This window comes from Corvus cornix, chromosome 2, assembly GCF_000738735.6.
Source record: "Corvus cornix cornix isolate S_Up_H32 chromosome 2, ASM73873v5, whole genome shotgun sequence".
Classification (NCBI taxonomy): domain Eukaryota; kingdom Metazoa; phylum Chordata; class Aves; order Passeriformes; family Corvidae; genus Corvus; species Corvus cornix.
Genome location: NC_046333.1, coordinates 18,924,120 through 18,950,031, shown reverse-complemented (window position 1 = coordinate 18,950,031; position 25,912 = coordinate 18,924,120). Strand labels below are relative to the sequence as shown.

At 37.8% G+C, this 25,912-nt stretch overlaps 1 protein-coding gene across 9 annotated transcripts in view; it reads right to left on the bottom strand.

The window, feature by feature from the left end:
* Window positions 1-13,524: 13,524 nt before the first annotated feature.
* The window catches only part of NEBL (nebulette), a 256,082-nt gene continuing 243,694 nt past the window's right edge, over window positions 13,525-25,912 (bottom strand). For all 9 annotated transcript variants that reach the window (XM_039548361.1, XM_039548360.1, XM_039548358.1 and 6 more), the window contains 2 exons: window positions 23,974-24,089; window positions 13,525-18,417 (listed from right to left, as the gene is read on the bottom strand). In XM_039548361.1, coding sequence (XP_039404295.1) covers window positions 18,241-18,417; window positions 23,974-24,089 — 293 coding nt within the window. In that variant the 3' untranslated portion in view covers window positions 13,525-18,240. The remainder of the gene's footprint in view (window positions 18,418-23,973; window positions 24,090-25,912) is intronic.

Here is a 25,912-nt window from a genome sequence, read left to right as displayed (position 1 = left end):
AAGCTCAAAACATTGCCAGAAGAATTTAAATTCTAATGGTTATGTTTCTACTTTCACACCAAATTTGACGTTAAAATTCTTACTGATATGTGAATTATGTGAATTAGTGGCTATGCTTTGTCTCAAACCTCACCTCCATTGGACAAATGTACCATGACAGCAACAAGACATCTGCAGTGAAACACTACACCAGAGCTTCTTATATGCCTATATTTGATGAAATTAAACTGGTGTTAGTAAGGTAGGATGTTTAGCTTTTACTACTGTTTCTATTACAGTCCTTTACCAAGACTGAAACTTCATTTCTCTTAATTGTAAATACCCTAAGAGTCAGGGAAAAACCTTTCACTAAAAAAAAAAACAAAACCCACACCTATATATTTTAAATTTTTAAAAAGATGTGCTACGTTCTGGGAAACAGCAATGAAAACAATGCTAGAGTCTCATTGGAGAAAGAGTCCCCACCCAGAAATTTATCTTCTACTAAGTTCTGACAGGATTTTTCCTGGCTAACCTCTACTACTGAGTATCAGCTTGCATTCATCAGCTGCGCAAGGACCTGGGATGGAGAATTGATGAAGGTTAAAATTAACTTATTTTGTTTGGGGGTTACCTGTGGTCATGCTGTGGATTTGCTGGATTTGGTTCACTGCATGGCTGTACAGACACTTCTGCCAGTGTAAGGAGAGTATGAGCCAGAACAAATGAGCTGGTTTCTTTTCAGGTAAAACAGTGGTTTCATTTCAGGTAAACAACCCACACAACTGCAGTTATCTCTGCTTTCCACTTTGTCCTACAAATCCAAAATTAAATTCTAAACAATAAAGTGCCAGTTAGCTTTTAATTTCTCTCTTATAATGGTGAGAGGTAGATGTATATGTATACACACATATATATATTGGAATATATAAACTGAGAGCTTCTAAAAAGCAACTACAGCAGCATCTTTACCATAAGACTTATTTAAAAGTGAAAATGTCAAGTCCCAACCTCTACTAGTTTATACAAAAGTAAGGAGCTTCTCCGACTTGTATATGAACTCTCAGTTGGAACAAGAACCTAAGGAAAGTAAAAGGGTCAAAACTTCACCCCATAATGTTCTACAGGAGACAATCATGTAATAACCACTTGATAGTTTTAAAAGGGATCTAGAAGATTTGTTTTGCATCCATGACGTGTACTGTCAAGAGAAGTCAACAGTAAACTATTAATAAATTAGGATCTTTCTGCCAGTTTTCAGTATTTCTTCAAGGAGGGACTTGACATAAATCACTTCCAAGATATATTAAGACACTCCTGATTTAAGGTATTCAAGAATATTCTGGCATTGCCTTTTACTTTTGGGCATTACTTTAGGCTTCATTTTGGACAGCATAGATTCCCTTCTTTCTTATATGTAGGACAGAGATTATGGATTCAAGAACCTCAATATATATAATGGGGGGGGGTGGTTTATGCCAATTGTAGATGTTGTATTTGACATCTGATGCATAGTGCTACTAGTAAGGTCTTGGTCATAACATAGAGATGTAAACGTATGATTCATTTCTACAAAATGAAGCACTGAATATTTGGAATCAATAACTGGAAAAAATATCTACATGTCATAATAAACTTTTTGGTTCTGGGCCTGAAAATTAGTCACCATCTCTGATACTTGTTGGGCAGTGTTCTGGTTTTCAGCCAGGACAGAGTTAATTTTTTGGCAATAGGTGGCGGGGTGAGCCTGGAGCCTTTTGGGCATGTCTGGGTTGTTATTACGTACCACTAGGGGCAGGAGAAAGTCAGAGAAGGTGGGAGTGGTCAGCAGTCAGGAAAAAGCAGTTGGCATGGTGGGTCCTTTTACCACTGCTCAATGTCTCAGGGTCAGTCAGTGAGAATTTTTTCCATGTAAATCACCCTCTTTTTGTATACTTCTGTTATTAATATTGTTGCTGTTACTGTTTGGGTTTGTATCTCGTTGCTGTTTCCAGTAAATAGTTTTTATCTCAACCCATCTCAACCTTTTTTTGTGCCTCCAATTGTCAACCCCATCCTGAAGTGGGAGTGGGGAGGGGGCAAGGGGCATCTGGTTTGGGAGAGTCTCGGGAAGAGGGGGTGGGGATGGGGGAACTAAATTGAAGATTGCTGTTCCTAAACCATGACAGGCAGCGATGGTGTTTTCAGTCACGAAAGCAAGAGGTGAACTACGAGCTTTGTGGTGAAACTTCAAAACACCTGTCACATCCTCACTGAATTCTGAGTTACAGAATGAATTCCCTTAAATTATTTGATAGGTGATGTTTGAAGATCTGGCAAAAAGAGGAAAAAACATCACAAGCGTTTCTCATCTGTGCAAGACAGATACATGTTCTGTTGTCCTGTTTTTTCTCCTTCTGCCTGTCACTTCTCTCAGAGCTATAAGCTGGGGCTGACTGAGCAGATCCCTTGTCTGCTTAGGAGGAGCTTTTCAAAGCACAGACATAAAAAAACCCCGGAAAAATAGTCACTAAAATCTTCAGGACATAAATGTGCAAGTTTTCACTGGAGAATCCAGTATTGTTTCATCCAGACTTATTTCCTAGTCATTGCGTATACAAATTTCTCACAGCTCAGCTTCTAACACCGTCAGAGATAACTATTTAAGCAAAAGTCTATTAATTACTTGTAGCTTAATAAAATATACCAACAAGCCATCTTGGGAAGCAGCAGGAATTCCAGTGAAATAAGGGACTAAACAGCCCAACTCTATACCAGAAAAAGGTGGTCTGTGCTGCAACCCAGACCCTACCTAACATTCCATAATTGTATACCAACAAAATCAGTGTCCTCTCCAGTGAAAGTAATAAATTATTATGGAAATAGAAAATAATATGAATTCTGAAAAAAGAAAATAATGACAGCAACACAAAGTCAGGACACAAGGAACAATACTCCTTCTGTTCTAAAATGTACTTTAAGAGCATGTGCAAAACTTCAATGACCTGGTTTTATGCATGGCAGAGTATTGCTCTGTGTTGCAAAGGGCCTTTGAACAAACCAGCCACAGAAGGTGGTCCTTTACTGAGTCACCATTCATAACTCCTAGAGCATGGACAGGCAGTGGAGAAATACTCTTAATCTGAGGAATGACAACATGTCTGTAAAACTGTCTGGTTTAAAAGCTTCACCCAGGCTTTCTGGGATAAAACTCAGGATTTTTTCTTGAGAGGATAAACAGCTATTATATATAGAGCATCCTGTGTTCATTAGCTAATGCCCAGCTGTGAGATGTGCTGAACTTCAGCATTAAACAGTCATTAGTGGAACATAATTTGGTGCTTCACAAACACTCAGTAAATACAGTAATGTTTATCAGAAATCTTCCACTAAAACTTAGGAAATAGTATTTTTCCATGTTTTCTGAGGACGGAGGTCAGAAACAACTTGTACAGTATGCCAAGACAAAGATGATCAACCTGGCTGAAACTAGCTGTCTTGTCAAATTCAGGTTTATAAACAATAACAACAAAAATTTGAGAAAGAAAACCAACTAGGTTTGAAAGGTGAAGCAGGGAAATTGTTTCAATGACAGACACTTCCTCTTCACAGATCATAAATCAAGTCTTCATCAAAGTACTTGGCTCTGGTCTTGATCATAATGTATAAATACTGTACAAAGTTTAAAATTATTTTTGTAATGTTAACACATTTCCTGTGGGATTGGGTCCTGTAGCAAAGAAACTGCTTTTAGTCCAGGCTTACACAGCAGGTAACTGGCATTTAAAAGATTATGACAAGCTAAATAGCTTTATTTAGGTGCCCAGTCTTCTCACTTTCAGTAATGTATTTTTTTTATTTTAATCAAAGTGCCTCTATACATCTTGGCAACAACCTAGCTATAAACAAAATAAAAAATCTGGAATTAAACTTAAGCTCTCACATCTTTTGCTCTGTTCTTTATTATATTCATAGAACACAGCAGAAGAATCCAGCAGTTCTATAGTCAGAACTAATTAGGTAAACTATTGTCTGTGGAGGGAAAAAATATACAAGCTGTAAGCAGCTTTGGAACACTTACTAGTAAAATTATGTAGAGATGAATAGTTATTATGGCTGGAAACAAGAATGCAGTGAAAAAATGTTTAAAAAGTGAATTCCTGCAATATTCAGGTTAAGGAGCTAGGGACATAACTAAGGAAATTAATGAACCACAAGCAATTACTTTAGAAAATTCAAGGCTGTGAAGAGTCCTTGTAAGTAACTGTAGTACCTACATTCAAAGCTTGGCAAAGGGCATTCATGGCCACTAACCACCTAGTGACCACTGTAAAATAAAGGAGAGGAGCCTGCATGGTGCCACACAGAAAGTGTGTAGAACAAGGCCTTAATGGACAGCTTCCCAGAGGCCTATTCCCAGAGTCTGGAGCCAGTCTGTGGTTCTACTGAGAGAGGTAGACACCACACAGACAAATCTAGACTTCCACATTGGCCTGGGTTTGAATATACTTTCATCCCGGATGCTCTGACCATCATCATGGAGCTATGAGTAGCAGGTTTCCTACAGAGGCCCAAGGGAAACCAAAGTCAAGTCTTGGTAGTGTCTGATGGAGGAGATGCTGCCCAGGCTCTTCTCTCCATGGCAGTCATGGACCTCAGCTAGCCCTGCATAACTGGCTTCACTTCTTAGAGCAAGGGAGCATTGTCCTCCTTTCACTGCTTCTTAATCCTTGCTTAAGATTTCTTAATCCTTGCACACATTTTAGACAACAAGAGAAACAAAGAGAAAATGGAGTAAATTCGAAGAACTGAAATAATTTGCAACTGGCATATGAAGACATTTTTAAGAAAATAATGCATTTGGCAACTGTGGAAGAGAGATTCAAGCTATGATCATGCAGAAAGCATCTATATAAAGGCAAAGGAAGTGCTTTACCATGTCCATAATCCAGAACAGTAGGTAAAATGAAGAAATCAAGTATATAGGGAATGTCAGTCAGGGATGACTCTGACAGTCAGATGTCAACAGTTTAGAAAGAAACATTCTAATTTTTGACCTGGAGCAACCCAACTGAGGCGAGAAATGTGCCTGGAAATGTGAAAGGCAGCAGGGAAGCATCAGCTACTCACCCTTGCATTGTCTGCAGCTGAACTGAGCCCCACTGCTTTGAGGCAAGTATTAATCATCTGCTGGCACAATGGTGTAACAACAATAAAACAGTCAGATTTTAAACAGTCTTGAGTGTTTTCTTCTTCCACAGAAAAATAAAGTCTCACAGATGAATGCTGAATGGAAAATTCCTGCTGTATACATGTATATGTGTAAATAGCTTAATCTCTTGTGTTAATTCCATTCACTTTGGCTCAGCCACAGTGAATTTCTCCTGAAACACCCATTCTTGCAAAGCCTCATCTCCATGCCTTATATATTGAAAAATTTTAGATGTCTTTTAAAAGAAGACAGTTTTGAAGTTGGCACTGCTTGAGCAACAAAGTCTATGTTAGTCCAAGTCCAGACAGCAATAGAAATAAATTTTAATGGAATCACATGAAATAAATTTACTGCTTTTATCTCTAGCTGGTTTGTTTTTTAATATAAAAAAAGAGTATAAAAAATACTACTTTGCTGTGGATGAAATGTGGAACAGATCAGGTAATGAAGATGCAGAGTATGTCACTGCAAGGAGAGGTTTGGGGAGGAAAATGCTGTCACTGCATGAGTAGTTGTCTTTAGAGCAGATTAATTTGTCTTAAGAGCATAATGAAACCTCTGCTGTTGTAGCATCTCTTACTGCAGCTCTTCTTTGACTGCGCCTCCTGCGCTGGCTTTCTTCTTGCAGTCATATATAGCATTTTGTACACACATTTAACTCTAAGAACTCCTAAGACTCCCCCATATGCACCACCACTGTAATTATCACTGTTCAGGGAGCACATCCATATTTTTAAGTACTAGGACACCCTTAAGCCCTTCAACAATATGGTCCCAATATGTTTAAATTTCAGGTGTTGAATTATGATAAGTAAATTTCTCATCTCATCTGATCCAGTAAAAAGTATTAGTGAAACACATCTTTACTCCCTAGTTGCCTCTGCTATTGAACCACACTGGAAATCAAATTTTGTAAACCATTTATTTTGTTAAGCCCTTTTGATTTTATGTAGACATGTGAGGTTTCATTCTAATTAAATATAGAGCACAGTTTTTCTTACAACACAATTAAAATAGCCATTTATGCCCGTAACAAGACCGTTACTATTCTAGGTCCTGCAGCTAATTGCCATCATTCATAAACACAAACGATGAAGAATTTTCAGTGGTGCACATCTGCCCCCTTGTGCCAGTTTTACACGACTGCCTTTTCCCTTACTAATGAGCTACAGCTCACCCAGCCCTGAAAGGCTGTATTAAAACCTCGCATGCAGATATTTTTTTCCTCATCTTCTTTTTCAGTGTATGACAGAAGAAAAGAGATCTCGTTGTACGTCTCCATCTCAGCTCCTGGACGTTTTTTTCTAAAAATGCAGAGACATTTAGAAAAATGGGAATATGTTCATATCTATCAATCATATGTGTTTCAGGAGGATTGCAGCAAATTACTGTGGCCAGTGGCAGTTTCTGAATGTCTTCACTGCACCACAAGAAGGGACCTTTGCTCCCATCACAGCAGAAAACTCTCCAGATAAAAGAAGAAATGAGAGAAACTTGTTCTGCCCTGCAACAAGAAAGAAAGCAAACTGTGAAGTCTGGTTTTCATGATAAAAACATACCATGCTTGGAAAATGGTTGGCCAAGGGAGGCATTGAATGCTTTTGAGTATAATTTTATTTGAAGAAAAAAAACTAAATTCCAGGAATGTTTCTTCTGTTCCTTCAGGCATTGTTGTTGGATTGGAGAGTGTGAAAAATATTCATCACAAGTGCTTACATATCAACCTAGGAGAAATGGTGCTTGAACATCCACTACCCTTTCCTATGGGCCACGTGCAGGAGCAAGTGGTAGGGCTCAGCTCCCAGGTAATGCAATCCATCACAGCCCACTGGGGTCCCTCTGGCTCAGCAGCTCCTCCTGCCTCCCCTGGGTCTGCATTCCCTCCTGGCACACCGGCTACACTGCCTCCATTGCTGCTCTCCCACCTCCAAGGTAACATGTTCCTGTGTCCATCCTGCCACAGCTGCTGCTCTGATGTTGAGATTAAAATATGCATAAAACTACAAAGAGCAACTTACATTAAAAAAAAAAAAAAAGCAAAGGAGGGCTTAGATATCTGTGGGTATTGAGCCCATGCTGAATGGCAGGGCTGAGCTGCACGTTTTGCAGAAGGTTCCCTCAAGGCCACCCAACCAGAGTGACTTGCCCTGAGAAGGTTTGCACTCAGGACCTGCTGACACAGTAGAGGTGAGGTAACACCAGCTCACCAGTGGCAAAACATAACTTGCTCAGAGCTTTTTGAGGAGCACCCAAGCCCTTAATAAAGCTGGGACAAAATTAGAATTTGGCCCTCACTTTTTCCAGGTGTCCCATTTCTGCTTGAGGATTTCCTATCTGTTCAAGGCCAACATGAGCATTCTCCCACCCATTCCACATAACATGATTTAAAAATGACCCATGACATCTGTTTAGCCACATAGGATGTACTGAGTCAAAGAGAGCTATGTGCTATATATCATCCCTTCAAATTTTCTGGACAGCAGGTAGGAAATGCTGAAGCAAAAACAAGGTCTTAAACATCTCCAAGCTGAAGCCCCTCACCTAGGATGACACAAGCACTCATCAATCCCGACTCATGTTTAACAGCCCTGAACACTTTGCTGAGAGGGTGTACCTCAGATCCTAGTATAAAAAATCAAGAAGAGATAGTCTTTCAGAGCATGACTGATTTAGTCATCCAGTAACTCAAATCCTCATCCAGGATTTCTTTGTTCTTCTCACCATCAAAATGATTTTGAATAAATATCTTGTCAAGAATTCAGAACTGATATCCATTTCACTGATGATGTCCCATTTCACATAGCTTAACTAAATATTCCCTAAACTAAAGAGATGGATAAAAAGTCAACATAGCTCTAGTCTAGCTGTTAGATACTTGGTTTAAGGGTAAACAAAATTTTATAATCCCTAATTCAGTAAGCATTTCACTATTTATATTCAATTCATTAAAGAATGATGACTGGTTTCATAGAGCACATTGAAGTGTTAAAATGTTAAGTGAAATTTCCAACACCACTCTGTAATCAGATTCAGATTTCAGATGTAATTTAAAAAACCCACTTGTCTCTCATCTTCCTGTGTCTGAATCTAAATACATTATAAAATCTGCCTCTTCAACCTTGTTTTTCCTCAGCTGAACACATAACATGATACAGACAATATATAATAGAGCAGATTAAGAAACCTTAGTCTGGACTAAGAATCAAGGTCCCTTTATTCTGATATGATCCATGGTTTCACACCACTGCTTTCTGAAGCTATATAAAGTTGTTCCATCCTGCACAGAACCCTTCACTGCATATATGTACAGAATTTAAATGAAAAAAAGCTTTTTAAATACACTAAAGCACAGACTAAGTAATCTTGTTTCACCTACCTTATTTAGCTGTGAAGTTCTGATCCAGTTGTAGGTTCCCTGTGATGGTGATCAGGGTTAAAGCATGTTGCAATAATACATGAAAAACCTCTTGTTATTTAACTCCCCCAAAAAGTGACTCAATTAACTTTAAAATATATGGTCACTGGACCAGCACTATTTAGAGAAGGAAAAACTGCGGGATGGGGGGGGGGGATGGGAGGGGAGCAAAAGAGTGTGTGCTCCATGGATCAACTTGTAGGAGAAACTAATTTGATTGTGACTAGTGCCTGTGCCCTTGTTTTGAATCATTTTATACCAGTTCAAATTACAGTTCTGGCCATCTTGTAGGAGGCTGAGTAAGTCCTGTTCATACTCTTGATCTCTGAGAAAGTGCGGGGAAAAATAAGAAAAGCTTAAAATAAGAAAACATACACCTGCAGAATGGCAGAAAGCCCTCAAATTAGAGGACCTGATGTATTCTTCTGGCTTAACCATCATACCATAAGAAGCTGAAATAGAAAGAATACCAACAAAAAGATAACCAGCAACAAGTCAAAACAACATCTAAAATCAACCTGTCCAAAAGCAGCTGCAGCTGTTTTGACTTTATAGTATCTGGAAAATAAACTAAGTTGCAGTTATAATTTTACTAATCTCACAGAGCACTGGTACTGCAGTGATGGCTACTATTTTGAAAGGAGGCACAAGCTGAGAAGATCTCTCAGGAGTCTTTGCTAGGTGTTTGCTCTAACAAACATCAAGACTGTAGCTGTTGCCATTGTACCACACCCTCCTTCTCATAATAATCACAGTTGTGCAACAGAGCATCCTGGCCAGTGGCATTTGAACAGGGAGTATGTTATTTGTGCAATATGTTTCTTGAGGGTGAAGTAAAGAGCCTTGTAACAAAGGATATTTAGCAGATGTTACTTAGTATAGCAATGAAAAATAGTAGGAAGAGAAACTTATTTGAAGTACTCCAATGTTTGTGGTCTTTTTCCCATCTCACAAAGGTAACTGCTACAGGGAATGCAACGTTGAACATAGAGCAGAGCAAAACCGTTTTAGTGGGGTTTAGGGGCTGAAAGAAAATTGAAGGGAGCAAAGTTAAAATTTTGGTAACTTTAAGATTTGAAAGTATAACTGTAAACTGTTGTCTTCCAAGATCTTACAACACCCTTGAATCTATTCTTCCACTGGAGATTAATTTCTCTAACAGCATGCTAGTAATGCTGTGAGGAGCAGAGATTTCCCACTATTTTTAATAAAGTTAGAAGGAGGGAAAATAACAGTTAGAAATGCAAGCATGCTAAATGTCAATTCAAATGCCTAGCTCCACCTTGCATGTGGTTTGCCAAAATTTCTGATTAACTTTCTTTATTTCCATTTGATCAAGGAATTGTTTAAGCTGCACAGCTAACTAGTTAACTATGAATAATTGTCATCTAATTCTTGAATTTGTTTTGAACTGCTGGAGTGGAAATGAAAATGACAGTCTCAAATAGCTGAGTCACTCAAATAAACACATAAACTTGCTTCTCAGTTGAACCACTTGCCAGCAAGACCTGATCTGCCACTTATCCCATTTAACTTGAGATATCCACAGTGTATAATAGCTGCAGTCATCAAGGTCTGCCTAAACAGTCCCTTAGAGCATAATTCATCTAACACGTTTTAGATGCATGCTTCCTTCAGTACTAGCTACAAAATTGGACAATGTCAATGTCATCTTGAGTCAGAGGAGCTGTAAGTCAGATAATGTGTTTATTTTATAATGACATTTATTTATAGAAAGGCTGGGGTTTGGTACAGATGATCATGTCTCACAGAAATCCCATCTGATGAATACAGAACAAGCAGTGCTAGGAACTGAAAGGTTCTGGTGAGCAGGATAGTGCCTATCACACAGCTTCCATAATGGGCAACAGACTGCATTGACATGGTATGAGCCCTTCACTCTAACACTGACGGAGAGAGAATGACTTCTGAATCAAGAGTTCAACCCAAAATCAGGGATAACATAAAAAGGATGCTAATCCTCTGAAGAAGAGAATGAAGGTATTGATGAGACAGCAAAAAGTGTAATCTCCCTCTTCTCTGAAATCAGCAGCTTATTTCAGAAGCAGCCACAAGTACACACAGGCAAGGAAAGCCAGGGAAAGCACAGTCAAGAGGACTCTTCACAGAGAACAGTTCATCGCTGAGCCAACAGAAATGTAACACTGCCTGGAGTAAATGGACAGGTGCTAATATTCTTTGAGTTCTGCTCAAAGGTCTTGACAGGAGAACAGGCAGGTGAGCCACACTAAAGTTCCAAATCTGAATGCAGGAACTATGGAGGCCAGAGCGTGGTCTGAAGTCCTGACTGGAAGGGCCCCAAGCCCATCAGGTTTGATGACAGAGATGTCAGAGTTTGACTGAAGGAAGAGGCGGCAAAAGGCAAAGAAGGACAGTGAAGCCAGTGTACAACTGCTGGGGAATAGAGAACTTAATGGGGAGATAACACTAGCATTTTTCAAGCAATTTAAACTCTTCTCAGTTCCTTGAGAAGCCTCTTAAAAATATCTCCTTTGGGTCCTGGAAAGGCTGCTGTATAAGCAACACAGGCTGTAAGCATGTCAAGAGAAGAAAGATGGAGGAGGAGGAAAAACACAGAAAAATTATGGCTTGAATCAAAGAACAATCAAAAAAGCTGAGAGTTGTTTGTGAAAACATTGAAAATGGATATCTATGAGTCAAGCACTATTTTAAGACACAGATGTTAATATCTGCAATCTCTCTTTGTAGACGCAAGTGGTCAAAGCCACAAGCCTGTAGTCTTCTGCATGAGAACAGGCCTCTCCATATGTAGATTTTATCAACAGCAGGCAAGTGGGAAGGAAACCAAAGCTGAAATATATAAAATTAAGGACTTCTTAGGCTCTTTTTAGGATGTAGTGCATAAATATGAATCTCCAATTTCTGCTGTCATTGTTAAGCACAATGCCCAGCAAGTAGCACATCATGCAGTATCAAATTTGTGGAGCAGGTGAGCTCTGTGGCACATCATCTCATTCTGGTACTAAACACAGTTCAGTTAGCAGCAGCTTTGCCGCAGTGCCATGGGGCTTAGTCTTCTCACTGCACTGGATTTCCTTCCTGCTGGGCACAAAAATATGTAGTTTAAACCTACTGACATTTTGTTCCCTCTGTACTGAGGTCTCATTTTCTCGAAGGATAAATTTGCATTTATGAATGCCATATGCCAGTGGATGGCCTGCTCTTGGGATGCCAACTAATTGCTCAAAAACTGGAAGAGGTATCTGCACACTACCCCAGAGTACTTCTGACACTACAGCACAGACATACACACACAGACAGGCCAAGCATATCCACACAGCACTGCTCAGCTTACAGGTTAGTTGTTCAGATGGTGCTCTCAGTCATATGGTTGACTTGTATTAACCTCTGCAGCAAAATCTGAGTAAAAAATCTGTGACTTTTCACTTCAGCCGTGCCTTCCAGCCATTTCATGCTACTTCTTTCCTTATGCCAATATTACTGTTTTAAAGGTTGTACAATAAACAGAATTGCCAAAAGAAATCATTTGGAAGAACAAAACAAATCTAGATCATTTGGTGATATCACTTTAATATGTCCCACAGGTACCTTCATGGAAAGATGCAAGAGGTAGCCATGGAAAAACAGTATTGGAAACATGGCTGGGCTTGGTGATATGAGTGGGAGAAGGGAGAGAAGGCAGTGCCCATGCCCTGGGCAACTATTCCCTCAGTATAGAGAACTCTATGGTACATTAGCTTATTCTTGCTAATTAACACACCAGAGAAAATCAAGAGCCCAGTTCTGAGAAAGAGCAGAAATCAGGGCATCCTAAAAGCACTGATAGCTAGAATCTCTCAACCTGTCCAATACACAGCATGGAGGGTTTCCATGAGAATTTCAAGTGCCAGTACATAGATCCTTTTGATAATTATATTCTATGGGGCCAGTAAAAACAGGAAAGTATTTCAGTACCTGTAGCAAATTATGGCGCGATTTTCAAATAAAACACATTCCGAGTGCTTGAGGTCTATTTTGGCAGCTCTTAAATCTTTATCTTATTGAAAACTGCTGTTTGCTACAGTATATATAAAAATCGGATATTTCTATACTGGCAGCATTTCAATATATAAAAGCACCACAGAACATGGAATCACAACTCTGTAACCAATTAAATTTCATAGGAAATGCTAACACATTTCTTAAGTAGAAATTAGTGTGGTAGCAAGTGCATGTCACCTACCTAGAATGAACTAATCAGCTCCATTTGTGGCTGCCATTTGTCCTCATACATTGTTAACAGCCTTCTTCAAACTAACACTTGATAAAAATATAAAAATTCTAATGCAGTCCATTGTACTGTACACTTAACACTCAAATAAATAAAACATGTCCCTAAGAATAATAATCTTCTTCGACTACAGGCAGAGCAGTTCCAAAATACTTCTGGAGTTTATTTTAACTTAAACTTTCTTACAATGTTTTAAAAAGAATTTACTTGTGCAAATGAATAAAGACAACATTTCTATATGAAATTGTCTTAAAGAAGCCAGCAATTTGATTTCTTTTCATTAGTGTTGCACTGAGCACGCCTAACCAAATGTCCATTCAAAGACAAGCAAACAAACATCAATTAAATCAGTGGACCTCCTTCACTTACTATCTTTGCTTATTTAAACAAACCAAGGGTCATGGAATGTAACTTGATGTTTTGTTGAAGGGCTACAAATACAGAATGAAAAAGGCAAATTAATCTTTTAAAGAGAGGGCATGTCTGAAATAAAACAGTGGTTTAGGAAACTATTTACTGAGATCAAGCTTGACGAATAGTGCTAAAAATTCTACTTAAGTTTGAAAACTCAAACCTTCCTTCGTTAAAGCAATATGCATCTTTGAGAGCTTATACTAATGGGTATTGTAGCTTTACAGAGTGCTGTTTATGAATATAATACATACATAGTGCTGGGTTTAACATTTTATTTGAATGACGTTTAATGTTATGCAAAATAAATTGTTATGTTACATCCACTGTGACATCAACTAAAATGTGAACTAGTTTGCATAGGTTAGTACTTTGGGCAGCATGATGTTGCTCTAGTCCACCAAAGCTTAAATATTCACAGTGTAGAGGAAGAAACAGGAATTAAAGCATTTCTACTAAAATATATTTTAATAGCTGGTGTTAACTTTCTGCATAACAAAAGCCAAATTAAGATGATACATCATATGATCCAAGAGTAAGTTTATCTGTCCTTTGAAAAACAATTGTCACCTTCATAACTGTATACCCCCAAATACAGTACAGTTTTGCAAAATAACTAAAACTTTACACACTTTAAAGCAAACATAAGCCAAACTGCACAGCGGTTCATTTTTGCTTTTTATATCACACTGCAAAAACCAACAGCTGAGAGATTTTCCACATCATGCTAATCAATGTCAATACAGTCATTGCTGTCTTCCAATGGTCTAGCAATTTCTAATAGTAATATTACATACACAATTGAAATGCTACAGTATAGCTTATTTTCCCCCCTAAAATAATAATAATTAAACAAATGTCAACAACAACTGGATTACAACTTAAGTACAATATGCAAATTCTATTTATCAGACACAAGAAGCATATGAAATTCCTTTGAATATATTGTTGTAGTGCAGGCAGTTTAGGAAATAGAGCTTTCAGGTTTTCTTTCCAAAGGAGAGATGGGGTTCCTATGGCATAAAGCTGGAGAAAATCACTAAAGCATTGCAAAATGGTTTAATCTTCTACAGCTCACTAGTACTTTGCATTTGCCAGCACATCAGTTTGGAGGACTTCTATCAACAGCATCTTCTGTCTGTTTCAGTATATTGTTTAAACGTTTACTAACTAAAGCATATTCTCTATTTTAAATGGAGTATTAATCAACTTAATAAAAATCTATGATTTTATACCCTGTACCACCTTCTGCCAAAGACCTGTGTATTTGTTATTTCTTTTCCATTGTACAAGATGACATGCAGTCACTGTACAATAAAAACTAGAATTATTACCTCTCCCAAGTATTGGAGACCTTCCATATCCCCAAGAAACACTCGGCAGGGACACATTTGTCAAAAACATAATCCATGGGAGGTGATTCCCTGTCAAATCCCAATCTGCTGAAGTAGTTTATTGTATGTCAAATGTAATCAAGAAAACCCTGTTTCATCAAGACTAAATGCTAATAGTTCCATAATGAAAAATTACAACTGCAGTATCTGTATGTAACTTTGTTTAGAAAATGAAGATTAGCCAGGCAAGAAAGAGTAATGAAAAGCAAGGCACCCATTTGTTCTTGCATGTATGCATGAATATGCTCTATATTCTACATTTATACTCATGCTAGCAAGAATTACAGCATTCTTTGCAGAATTCTTTATTTCTAAAATGGGAACATGTGGACTTCCAACCTGAACTTTGGAACAGCTTGGGAAATTCAAGTCCTTAAAAGCCCTTTCCTTTCCCCAGAAAAATGTTGACTACAGGAAGAAAGAATAGGGAGGGGAACATGCTGTGCTAAAAATGAATATAAACTTTAAAGGTGACAAGACAGCATGTAACATCTTTTCACCCCTATATCACACTGCATGTAACAGTCTCCAACATATGCTTTGAAAAACGTGTGCTGGCACAATTTAGGTTATGACTTACTCTCCCTACCTTACAAACTTTAGATCTTATAAAAAAAAAAAAATTATAATTGCGTTCTGGTAATTTTGGGCCTTTGATTGCATTACTTAGAACAAAACTGCAAAATTACAGTAAAGTTTGTTTTATATCAAAAGCAGGAACCATTCCATATAAACATGAATTCCTAAGCATATATGACAAAAAAGTTGACTACAAGAATAAGTAACTTAAACCAGATCTTAATAATTCTGCTGACATACCATTCTCAAGAGAAATGCAATTCACATACTGTTTGTTTTCTTGACCTTTTATTTTTTGCAAATTGATTTAGCTGCTCTGCCAGGCTAATGAATATTCAAAATTCATAAAGGAAATTTTATTTCTATTGTTCAGCATAACATAGTTCTCTAATGTCACCAAATGCTCATTTTCTGATTTACTTCTCTACATAAATTGTTTAACACTGTAACCTGTCTCCTCATTTAGGAAGAATGATTGTGTATTTATAGGTGGAGACTCTGTTTCATAAGTCACTAAAAATTGCCACTTGATGCCATATAGATATTGTCTATATTTCTTTTTTATTCATATTTGGTTAACAAACTGACACTTTGTTTTTATTGTTGTCAGCATTACACAGCTAATAGAGAAGCACAGCAGCAAGTGACAGCCAATTGTGCCTCAGGCATCATCTGAAAAATTTGCCAGCCAGCAGAAGATGGAATTCCTCTACGTGCTCTTGATGGCCAGTGATGAAAACCAACACAGAAGCAAACTGCTTGTTTCAGAGCTTCTAGCTCAGCACACCACATCAGCCTTTAAAAAATCCATTTGCCTTGCTGATTTTATGTGGATGTCACCAGTAATGCACAAGGGTCTGCTGCAATAGCAGCTCCTTAGGCAAAACTTGCAAGAATTTTAAATCACAGCAGTCAGCTATACAAATTATATATTTACAGTCATGGAACTCTGCTTTCAAAACACATTTTTTGAAGTTAGATACTCCTAGGAAGCTTTAGCCTTGGAATTAGGCTGCTGACAAGAAAGCACAGGTAATTCCACAGTCACAGACATTTTTAATTTTTTTCTTTCTTAATGCGGTCATTCCATTCTGCTTGGCAGCTGGAATCATCCCTGTGTTAGCAAGACCTAAAATAAAATTGCATAAGCTTTACAATTCTTAACTGTATGCAAAAATAGAACTTGCAGGTATTTGCATTGACAGCTTTCAGTTGACATAACAAATCCATACTGCTTTCCTTCTTTAGTTTTTAAATAGCTAATGCAGGATTGCCTAATATATAAGAAATTCAAAATTGTGTAAAAGCTCTATATTTAATTCTACTTTAGAAATTTTAGAAATGAAAGAAAGCCAGTGCACACTCAGTATTCTGAGGGCTACATCAAAGTTAATTTCCTTAGCACATGGCTGAACTTCACAAATTATTTTATCTGATAAACATTTTCTTCCTTACACATCTCTGCATTCCCATGAGTAAGTTCTCAGATGAATCTTTAACTCTTTTGTCCTTCCTCCCAGAATTTCTCCCTGGGAGGGAATGCAGCACCCAGTCAAAGCAAAAACAAGTTCCCTGTAACCCAAACCTGCTGAGATCTTAGAGATCCACTGTATCACCAGCTGTTTGATCCTCTCTCCAGCCTCACAGACTGACCTGGATCTCTCAGTTCTGACCAGAAGTTAACAGACACCAAATAGCACACGTGAAGGTCTGTCAGCAGAATATTTTTACTGTTTTCTACAGATGGCTAAACTGAAACAATGGCATGGAGTATGTTGGATTTTGTTTAGTTAGCTTTCCATTCAGTTATGAGAAAGATTAGGTCACTAAAAGAAAACATAATACTTCTCCACCATTAATCATTTGGCAAGCGTACAACCCACTGTTGGATCACCAAGAATTTGGGAGTAAACTGAAGCAGTAGGCCACTGATCTGAAATGCACTACAAGAACCAGAGCTCTCCTCCACTGCTCAGTGGAGGCACAAGTGTTTCTGCAGCAGGGGGAGGGACATCAGCTCATCAGCAAAGCAGCCATTAAGCGAGTTACCTGTGGTAAGAACGGGGTGTGACTGCGGGCTCCGTGTGACTGCACAGCACCGGGGCCGCACGGGGGTGTTTATTTACAGCAGTCCAGGTGAAGGTAGAGGAACTAACAGGAAGTATTGGTTGTACGTTGCCCTAATGAAAGTTTCTATTTAAATGCTAAGTATTACAGAAGGAAACAGAAGAGTTGACAGGTTTTATATTTTAAATAGTCTTTGCAAGGAATCTTCTATGGAAAAGATACTGAGAAACCATGAATCCAGACCTGGATCTAATTGATGGATTGGGATGGAAGCAAAGCTAACAGATCACATGGAAATAAATAAAAATGGGTGATCCAAGAATAAATGTGGATATTCAAAAGTCAGGAAATTTTTGCTGTCAAAATAAACATAATTACTGTAAGGCTGCTGGGCAGTAGGGGGTTTCATTGGGATTTTTTACTGGCGTATTACTTGTCTTTATTTCAAATGACTGGATTATCTACTCAACATTTTAATTTTTATTAGGAAGCTAACTGCTTAAACATTAAACATTTCCCTAATAATTTGAAGATGTGTTCAAACTCAGTGTGTTAACCTCCTGTGACTTCAGAGTGCCATAAGAAGTGAATCAATTTTATGGTTATAACGTCTTTGAAGTGTAAGGAAAAGGTATTACCCCTTTACAGTTAATTGACCAAAGTCTTTATAGGATTGGCAGCACCAGGCTTCCATATACGTTTTTCATTTTGAGAGAGCACTATTATAAGCAATGCTGTTTTCAAAGCTCTGAGCTTCTTGTGGATTTTTTTTTCTTTAAAGGACTCTAAAATGGATTCTGAGTGAGAATGCAAACTGTTGTAGCAGTGATAAAGTAATGATCATGAACTCTTAAAAGATTCTTCTGACTTTTTTCTAAAAGGTTAGATTTTAATTAAATCATAATAAAGCTCAAAGGACTAGAAACAAAAATTAGTTAACAAACTCAATATAATTTGCTGGAAGCATTCCTGTTTTCCCAGTTCTCTGAACAGTACCATACATCCAGCCATCATCAATTGGTTGCACATTGATGATATAATCACCATCCCTGAAGGAAACTTCATCTTCATCTTGAGCACTGTAGTCATACATAGCTCTGTATGTTCTCTGTTGAAGGAAAGAAAACAAGGCTGTAAAGTCTCAAGTCTTAACAGAGATAGATTCTTTCTCTTTGCACAAAGAAGAAAAGAGAAGAAAAAAAGAATAGAGGGAGCAAAGCAGAGAGAGAAATCACAAGTTACTTGTTGAAAAGGAGCAGTATCCCCTCTACACCCTGTCAAATATACAGTAAATACAGGCCTGCGTTCTGAGTAGCAACATTATTATTTTGTTAACTCACACTGTCTTACGGCTTCAAACAAACAGATTTCAAGCCATTCACTGCATATTGAAATATTCTAACTGTTGTTCATTAATTCACTAGTAACAGTTCATTACATCCAGCCATAGCTAGATGTGCTTCTGCTCCCTATTTGCATGATTCACAAATAGCTTCTTCCGTGTCTTCAGTACAAAAAGAAACAGTCTTCATCCAGGCCATTAACTTTTCCATCTCACTGAATGTCCTTCATTTCATTAGGATTTTACCCCAAATTAAGAATTATGAATGTAATACTATCTAAAGGAAAAACAAGATTTCAAAAATTTTATAAAAATAATTTTTATGAATACTTATATTTTCATATTAAGATAAAATGTTGTTTAGCACATAAAGTCTCATCATTAGCTAAGCCAAATTTCTCTACAACCCTGCCTACTATAAGACAAGATTTCAACTTTTTTCTCTTTACTTTTCTAAATAGAGTATTTATTTTCAGTCATAACCAATAAAATACCATCATTTACTGTAATTCAAAGTGGATTTTCAAACTCAGGAAGAATCTTAACAGCCAGATAAAGGTAGCTCATTTTAAAATTCTCAAGAGTACTTTTTTTTTCTTACCCTAGCTCTTGACAGAAGTCAAAAGCAGTTCAAGCATCACTGATAATATCCAATTTCCCTTCCAGTAATTTTTGCTACGTTACCATATGTAGCTGAACTTTTCTGGTCCAATGATTTAAAGAGGAAAAAAGGTAAAAACAGTCAATGTTTGAGTTCATGCTTAGTACTATTGTCTGAACCTTTTAATAGACAGCAAACTTCTCAGCTCAAGAAAACAGCTCTGGATTAATTTTAGTTCATATCACATATGTATATAGGGGTTTGAGTGTTTTTAATGAAACTATTTTTTAAAAAGGTGGAGATTGCTCCACATGGAGTGAGCAGGCCATTTGTCACATGTTGGAAATGTGGAATTATTTAATCCAAACAATATAGGGCAACTCATCATTACTGTTCCCATGCTAGAAATATACTTTTAGTCTTGGCTCTACCTTTATCATTGGTAGTGCAAATTAAACAGGACAGAGAAATCAGCTCCTGTTTAAATACTGGAGACCATTGGAGACCACCTTTCCTGACAAGTCTATTCTGAACTGCATTTGAGTCTTGTGCTGTATTATTGTTCTCTGCTGTGCCTTGTAGTTCTGCTGACCTACAGGCTGTGACCAAGAGCAGTTTTCAACCAGAGGTATGTGCTTTCTTGGTGGTTCCTTAATGTCTTCCAAGTGTGCATGGATGTCAATGAAAAAAAGGATCCGTTTTTATGCACTACATGAAAGTAAATAATTGCTTGGGTTCTATCATCATAAAGAAATTCCTTAAACATTCATAAAGTAGACAACTAGCAGTCAAAAGGCTCTCTGCCTTTCAGAATCTTATTTTTTCCAACAATTTCAACAGATCTCTCTGCTGAGCCTTGAAAGTAACTCCAAAAAAGAGGTGAAAAATATGCTATTACAACAAACTCAGCGGCAGTTATCCCTTGCAACAATTTATTTCAAAAGAGGGTCCATTTAAGAAAAATAGTATCAAGTCTGTATCTGGTATAAGGCAGTAAATGGATTTTGCCCAGAGCCATGATTATAGGTCTCCCTTAAATAGGAAAAGACTGGTGAAGAGATTAAATGTTTTATTAAACTAACATAAAATTGGAAAAATAGAGAGGTTTTGCTCACTCAGAAGGATGCTCACTCTTCCTTAGAGCACCATGGCAAAGGACATACCACTGCTGTCTCCTTAAAGGCAGCTTGACTACATCACCGTGGTGCACAGTTGTGAAGACAAGCCCGCAATTTCAAACTTCAAAAGAATTTATTAGGGCCCTAAATGCTGCTGAGAAAGTTAAATTTATGGCCTTAACACCTAATTAGGTGCTAAATGGCTGTCAGGAGAAATCTCCATAATAATCCTGTTAGCATTTAATGCCTAATTATCACTGCAGTGTGTAGTCTGGGCTATATAATCAAGAATTACAATGCCTAAAGGACTCAAAGCAGGGATTTTTAAAATGCATTTCAGTGAATTATTCCTCTGTCAATAGTGAGTTTAGCAGGTACTAAGTTACAAGAGGGTGTAAGAAAAGTTTGGAGTTTCGTAGAAGAGTCAAAACTCACTTAATCTCCCACCTCCTCAAAGGTCTGTCTCACAGCTACTGCTTAGACAGAACAGTCAGTCTTGTCCGTATGAAGAACTGAAGTCCAGCCATTATATTCTCAGCTCCCCAGCCAGATCTGGGCTGACAGGTGTGTATTTCCACTTCAGCCACCAATTCATACCCGTTCTATGGATGGCTCCTCGCAAGGAGCAGTAACTGTTGCAGCATCCTTCACGTGCAGCAGCTATCAAGGAAAGCCAACTTGCAGCACAGCTCCTGTTTTCCTGCCACTCGTGGATATCTAACAGTGTGTGAACACCCCATTATTTTCCAAAGAGGAAAACGGCCTTCAGGGCTTTCTGGTATAAAACACTTTGTACTCTGAGCAACAATTTAATTCACCCTATTATACAGAACTGCTCACAGAAGGTGAGGAAAAGTTAAGAATCAGAAAATAATGCAATCTATCTGGAAAAAAAAAAATCTACCCAAAGATTGTGCTAGGATCATGCCTGATACAAAACACAGCTCAAAATTAAATAAACCAGAGTTTGAAAATTTAGAAAATAGAAAATTTCTGTTTCTCAATATAGGAGATTGATGAACATAATCATAAAATGAACTTATGCCTTTTGGGGATAGATTTGATAACAATACAACAACTCAATTAAAAGGAGTAAATTTACTACAGCAGCTAACTCTGCAATCATCTCCACCCTGATATACCCCATGGGATCTTAATCACTTTTGCCCTAGAGATGTCCTGGCGAAACTCAGGCACTGATGAATTACTTTATCACCTTCATTGCTTTTAGTTAAGCCTCAAAAAGTGCTCATGCTTTGAGGTCACTATTCTAGGATTTCTTTCTTCCAGTCTCGTCCCTTGGAACTTTCTTCTCATCTTTCCTCCCTTTGTTATTAGCCAGACAACGCTGCATCTCTGGCAGTACTGCTCCAAGCCCAGAACTGAAAAGGCAGCTGAAAGCAATGAACCTGAACATTGTGTAAGTTTGTCAGATTTCCTACAGCATGTCCACACCACATTTTAAAAGCACTCCAAGACTGTCATCAACCTTCAGTCTGTGCAAACTGCGACATTTAAACACATCCCCAGCCACGGGTTTCCCCCAAGCACACTCTGAGACTGCTCTGTATTGTCCCAATAGCTGAGTGTAGTATGTCCAGGGCACCTGGATAAGCTGCACAGGCTAATGAAAATACTCTGGTGTTAAGATGGGAAGACAAGGGAGCCTGGCAGGTTTCTAACTGCATCTGAGATGCCTCTTTTGGAGCAGAAGCATCACTTCGGGGTGGTAAGATCCCATTCTGTCTTCCTCATCAGACTGGCAAGTTAGCAGTCAGCACCAGGCCAGCAGTCCTTGATTTCCTCTCTCTGGAAATGCTTGGGGTTTATTTTCTAAAGGGAAACTCACTCAGTTTTTAACAGCAAAATTGATTCAGATCATGATGTTTGCTGTTTTCATTTTTTTCGCATGATAAAGCGTTATCACTTATAAGGATGTCAAGTGAAAACAGTTTCACAACAGGCATAAGAAATCTGTTGAAATAAGTCAGTCTTTTATTTTTAAAATCCTTTAACATCACTCCCTTCCTTTTTCTATTACCTTCACATTCCCAATTCTGAAGAAGAGGCAAATGGTGATTCTCAAGATGACTGAAATGACACTGTGTCAACAGCCTACCAGGTAAATCACTGGGACACAGAGGTATTAGGAAATAGTCATCTCCTTGCCCACAAAGCTGCAAAGGCTGGTAAGCACATTTTGAGATTTGCAGGCATCTCCATTTTCTGTCTGCTGGATTTGAGGGCTGTTTGCTTTGCTCCCCAATGACTAGAAAATCTGCTGGCAAAGCTGAGGCTTCCAGGCCTCCTACTTTTCAGATTTTGTCTCTTTTGGAAGGCAGCCAGCTCCCAAAGTGCCTTATAATATCCTTGGAAATTAATGGTTGATTCCACTATCAGGTATCTCACAGCTGTCATGCAGGCGTCCAAAGAGTCTCTCAGATTATTGACTCACGCAATGATGCAGGTATCTGGATCCCAGACTTTCCAGCAAGTTAGCCCCCTCAGCCCCAGACAGCTGAGAATCTGGCAAGCCTGAAAGTACTCACACCACACAGAAAGTCATGATCTTTACAATATAAAATGTCATGGAGTTTCAGTCTTACAAAAAAATTCAAGTTTCAGCTAATCTTGAAAACAGGTTTTTTCAGCTCAGCAAGCTCTAAGTTTGCTTCATAATTACATATTTATTCATCTCTAAAAAAGGTGACAGAGGTAGTAAACATACATCTATTCAAAATAGTTTAAAATTCAAAATTACAATATTTCTAAAGTAAAAGGTGGCTAGATCTGAACTAGGAAATCTCTAGGCAGCGATATGATTTTAAAATTATGATAATGATTAAAACTGAAATTTTTATGTAGGGAGTTAAAAAAGAAGAAGCTCAATTTCTTAAAAATCACAGCTGAATACCATTCAGCTCTCCTTCCATGACCAGTTACTTTTAAAATGAAATAGTCACTCCATCTTTACATTCCCATCCATCACAACTAAGAACCTCATGAGGTGGCCACAGCTTCATGATAAAGCTTCTTCTCAGTTGCCCACCAGTATAACTTAATTTGGATCATACACAAGTCAGTGTATGACTGTTGTGTGGAATTAGAAAGGGAACAGCAATCCAGAGTTTGAGCTAGTTCTATACAAGCAGAAGTAATACAGGTAGGCACAAAGCCTGCTAGCACAAAATCAGCAAGTCAAAAAAATTGAAACTAATTTAAACCAACAGCGTGATCTTAAGAGATTAGTGGTTTTCATCCAATGCTAGGAGCATGAATTCATCACAGATCATAACATCAAAGTTCAGCCTGTGAAACACTGTCCAATCGTCTGTTTAAGTAGGTAAAGGATTCAGTTATTTCTCTGCTCTCTGAATATCATACTTTTTTTAAATATATTCTGTTGTAAAAGTTCTTATCACTGCCCACAGTCGCTTAAAACTTTTTTATACATGAAGACTACCAGTTACACTTATGATAAAAGACAGTCAAATAGATCAACTGTAGAATTCTAGGGGTTCAATTCAGTCCTATTTAAGAGATTTCCTAATCGCTGATGATGGTGCTTACCAAACGAAATTCTCCTTTAAATTCAATACTCACCAGACTTGTTGAATGAGGCTGTGAATGCATGGACCTCATGGATGACATACTGGTCTGGTGCATGTATCCATATCCTTGAGTCTGGCTTTGCTGATATGCCCCAGGGAGAACAGGGGCTGCATTAAAGAAATACAGACACATTAATTAATATTTAATAACAGCCCTTATCTAGCATTTTATAGAAACTGTAGACTATTTGCACTCCTAATAACAATTCCTCCTTACAAAAGAGTTCAGAATTATTTCCATAAAGAACATAAGGCATTTTAAAGGTTGATTTACACATAAATGTAGCCAAAGCTATAGCAATATATCCACAAACACTGTCATGGTTAGTTGGAAGGAAAAGTTTAATGTACCATTAGAAGGTTAATCATAAAAAGGTTTATGAAAACTTAAGACACCACTAACTCAATTTTGATACTGACATTGATGCCTTTTCCTGGTCTTAAAATCAAGAGTCATACACAGTTAGAAGGGGAAAAGGGATTTGACCTTGGTATTCATTTTAAGGATCCTTAGGTGCACATGTCTGGGTCATACGCATTGAAATGCACCCCACCAAAATGCCCCCCCCCAAAAGATTTGGTATAACATTATAGGTTTTACTAATTAGCATATCTATCAAAGATTCCCCAATGAGAGGCTCAAGTGAGCCCCCCTCCCCAAGGAACCTTCCCCTGGATGGTTCTATCTTGGTTCACAGAATGTGTTCTGGAGAGGACCTTGGGGTCTGGGGCACACTGATCCCTAGCTACGAAGCTTCTAAAATGTTTAGTCTCTTAGCTTGACAAACAAGTCCAAGAATGTAGGCAAAAAGCACTAAGAATACAGAAGTTGTAAAAAGGTATAACAGGGGTATAAAAGAAAAGGCAAAAAATCTTCATGGCATCAACATAGATGAAGGACTAAATATATGTCCCATAAGCTGCCATCTTTAAGGAATGATTGATGAAAAAAAAGTTAATGCAGTTTTGAAATGGTTCACTAGAAATTCACTGTAATTAATCCTTAACTCATTGCAAACTAACTCTTATTTTTGGGCTATGAACAAAGAAGGATTGTGATTCACAGGAAGAGGCAGAAATGTAAAAAAGTAAGCCAACACTCGAGTTTCTTCTGATTCCATCAACATTTTTAGTCAAACACAGAGATCAATGCTTATGTATATATTTCAAAGTCCACCTTTTTCAGTATCTTCCTCTTACCATGCAATTGTTCCATCTGTTTAATACATATTTTATTCACATTTTAACAATTCTATCTAATAATCATTAATATATTAACTTCTATTGTACCAAGACATGCTGAAAGCATCAATACAACCAACAGGGATCCCTAACTCTATTGCTTACTAGAAAAGCATTCATAAACTTCCCACATCTGCCCAAACGTCTTACTTTGGCAACAGACTGAAACAGAATGTGTTAAAAACACAGTTGGTCAAAAAATTGTGAGAAATAAGCCCAGCCTAAGTGACTACTTTCTTAGCAAGGCCAAAAAGTATTTTAAAATCAAAATTAAAAATACTGTAGTGGTTTTAAAATAAAATATTAAAGTTTAGTCACCACATATTTGTGCATGTTTTACAAGACTCATGCACTCTGAGAATAAAGATTTCTGGTTTGTATGGAGGTTATTAGCCCATCTCCACTGTTATTTCCCGACTTTTACTAGTTCAATGGGAAATTCATTTAGCTGCACTGAAAAACAAATGCATTTCTGCTGATACTTTTCAAGTGGTCCATTTAGCTGATCGTCTATCTAACTCCTCTGCCAAAAACTGTCTTCTGGTTAAGGGAGATGGAGCTTTCGCAGCACATGATTCAAAAATCTTCAGACATGGCATCATTCAGCAGTCCAACACTTCCTGGGATAGATCTCTTGAGCTTGTTGGGAAGTAAGACCACTTCTGCAGCAGCCATCACACACAGATTCA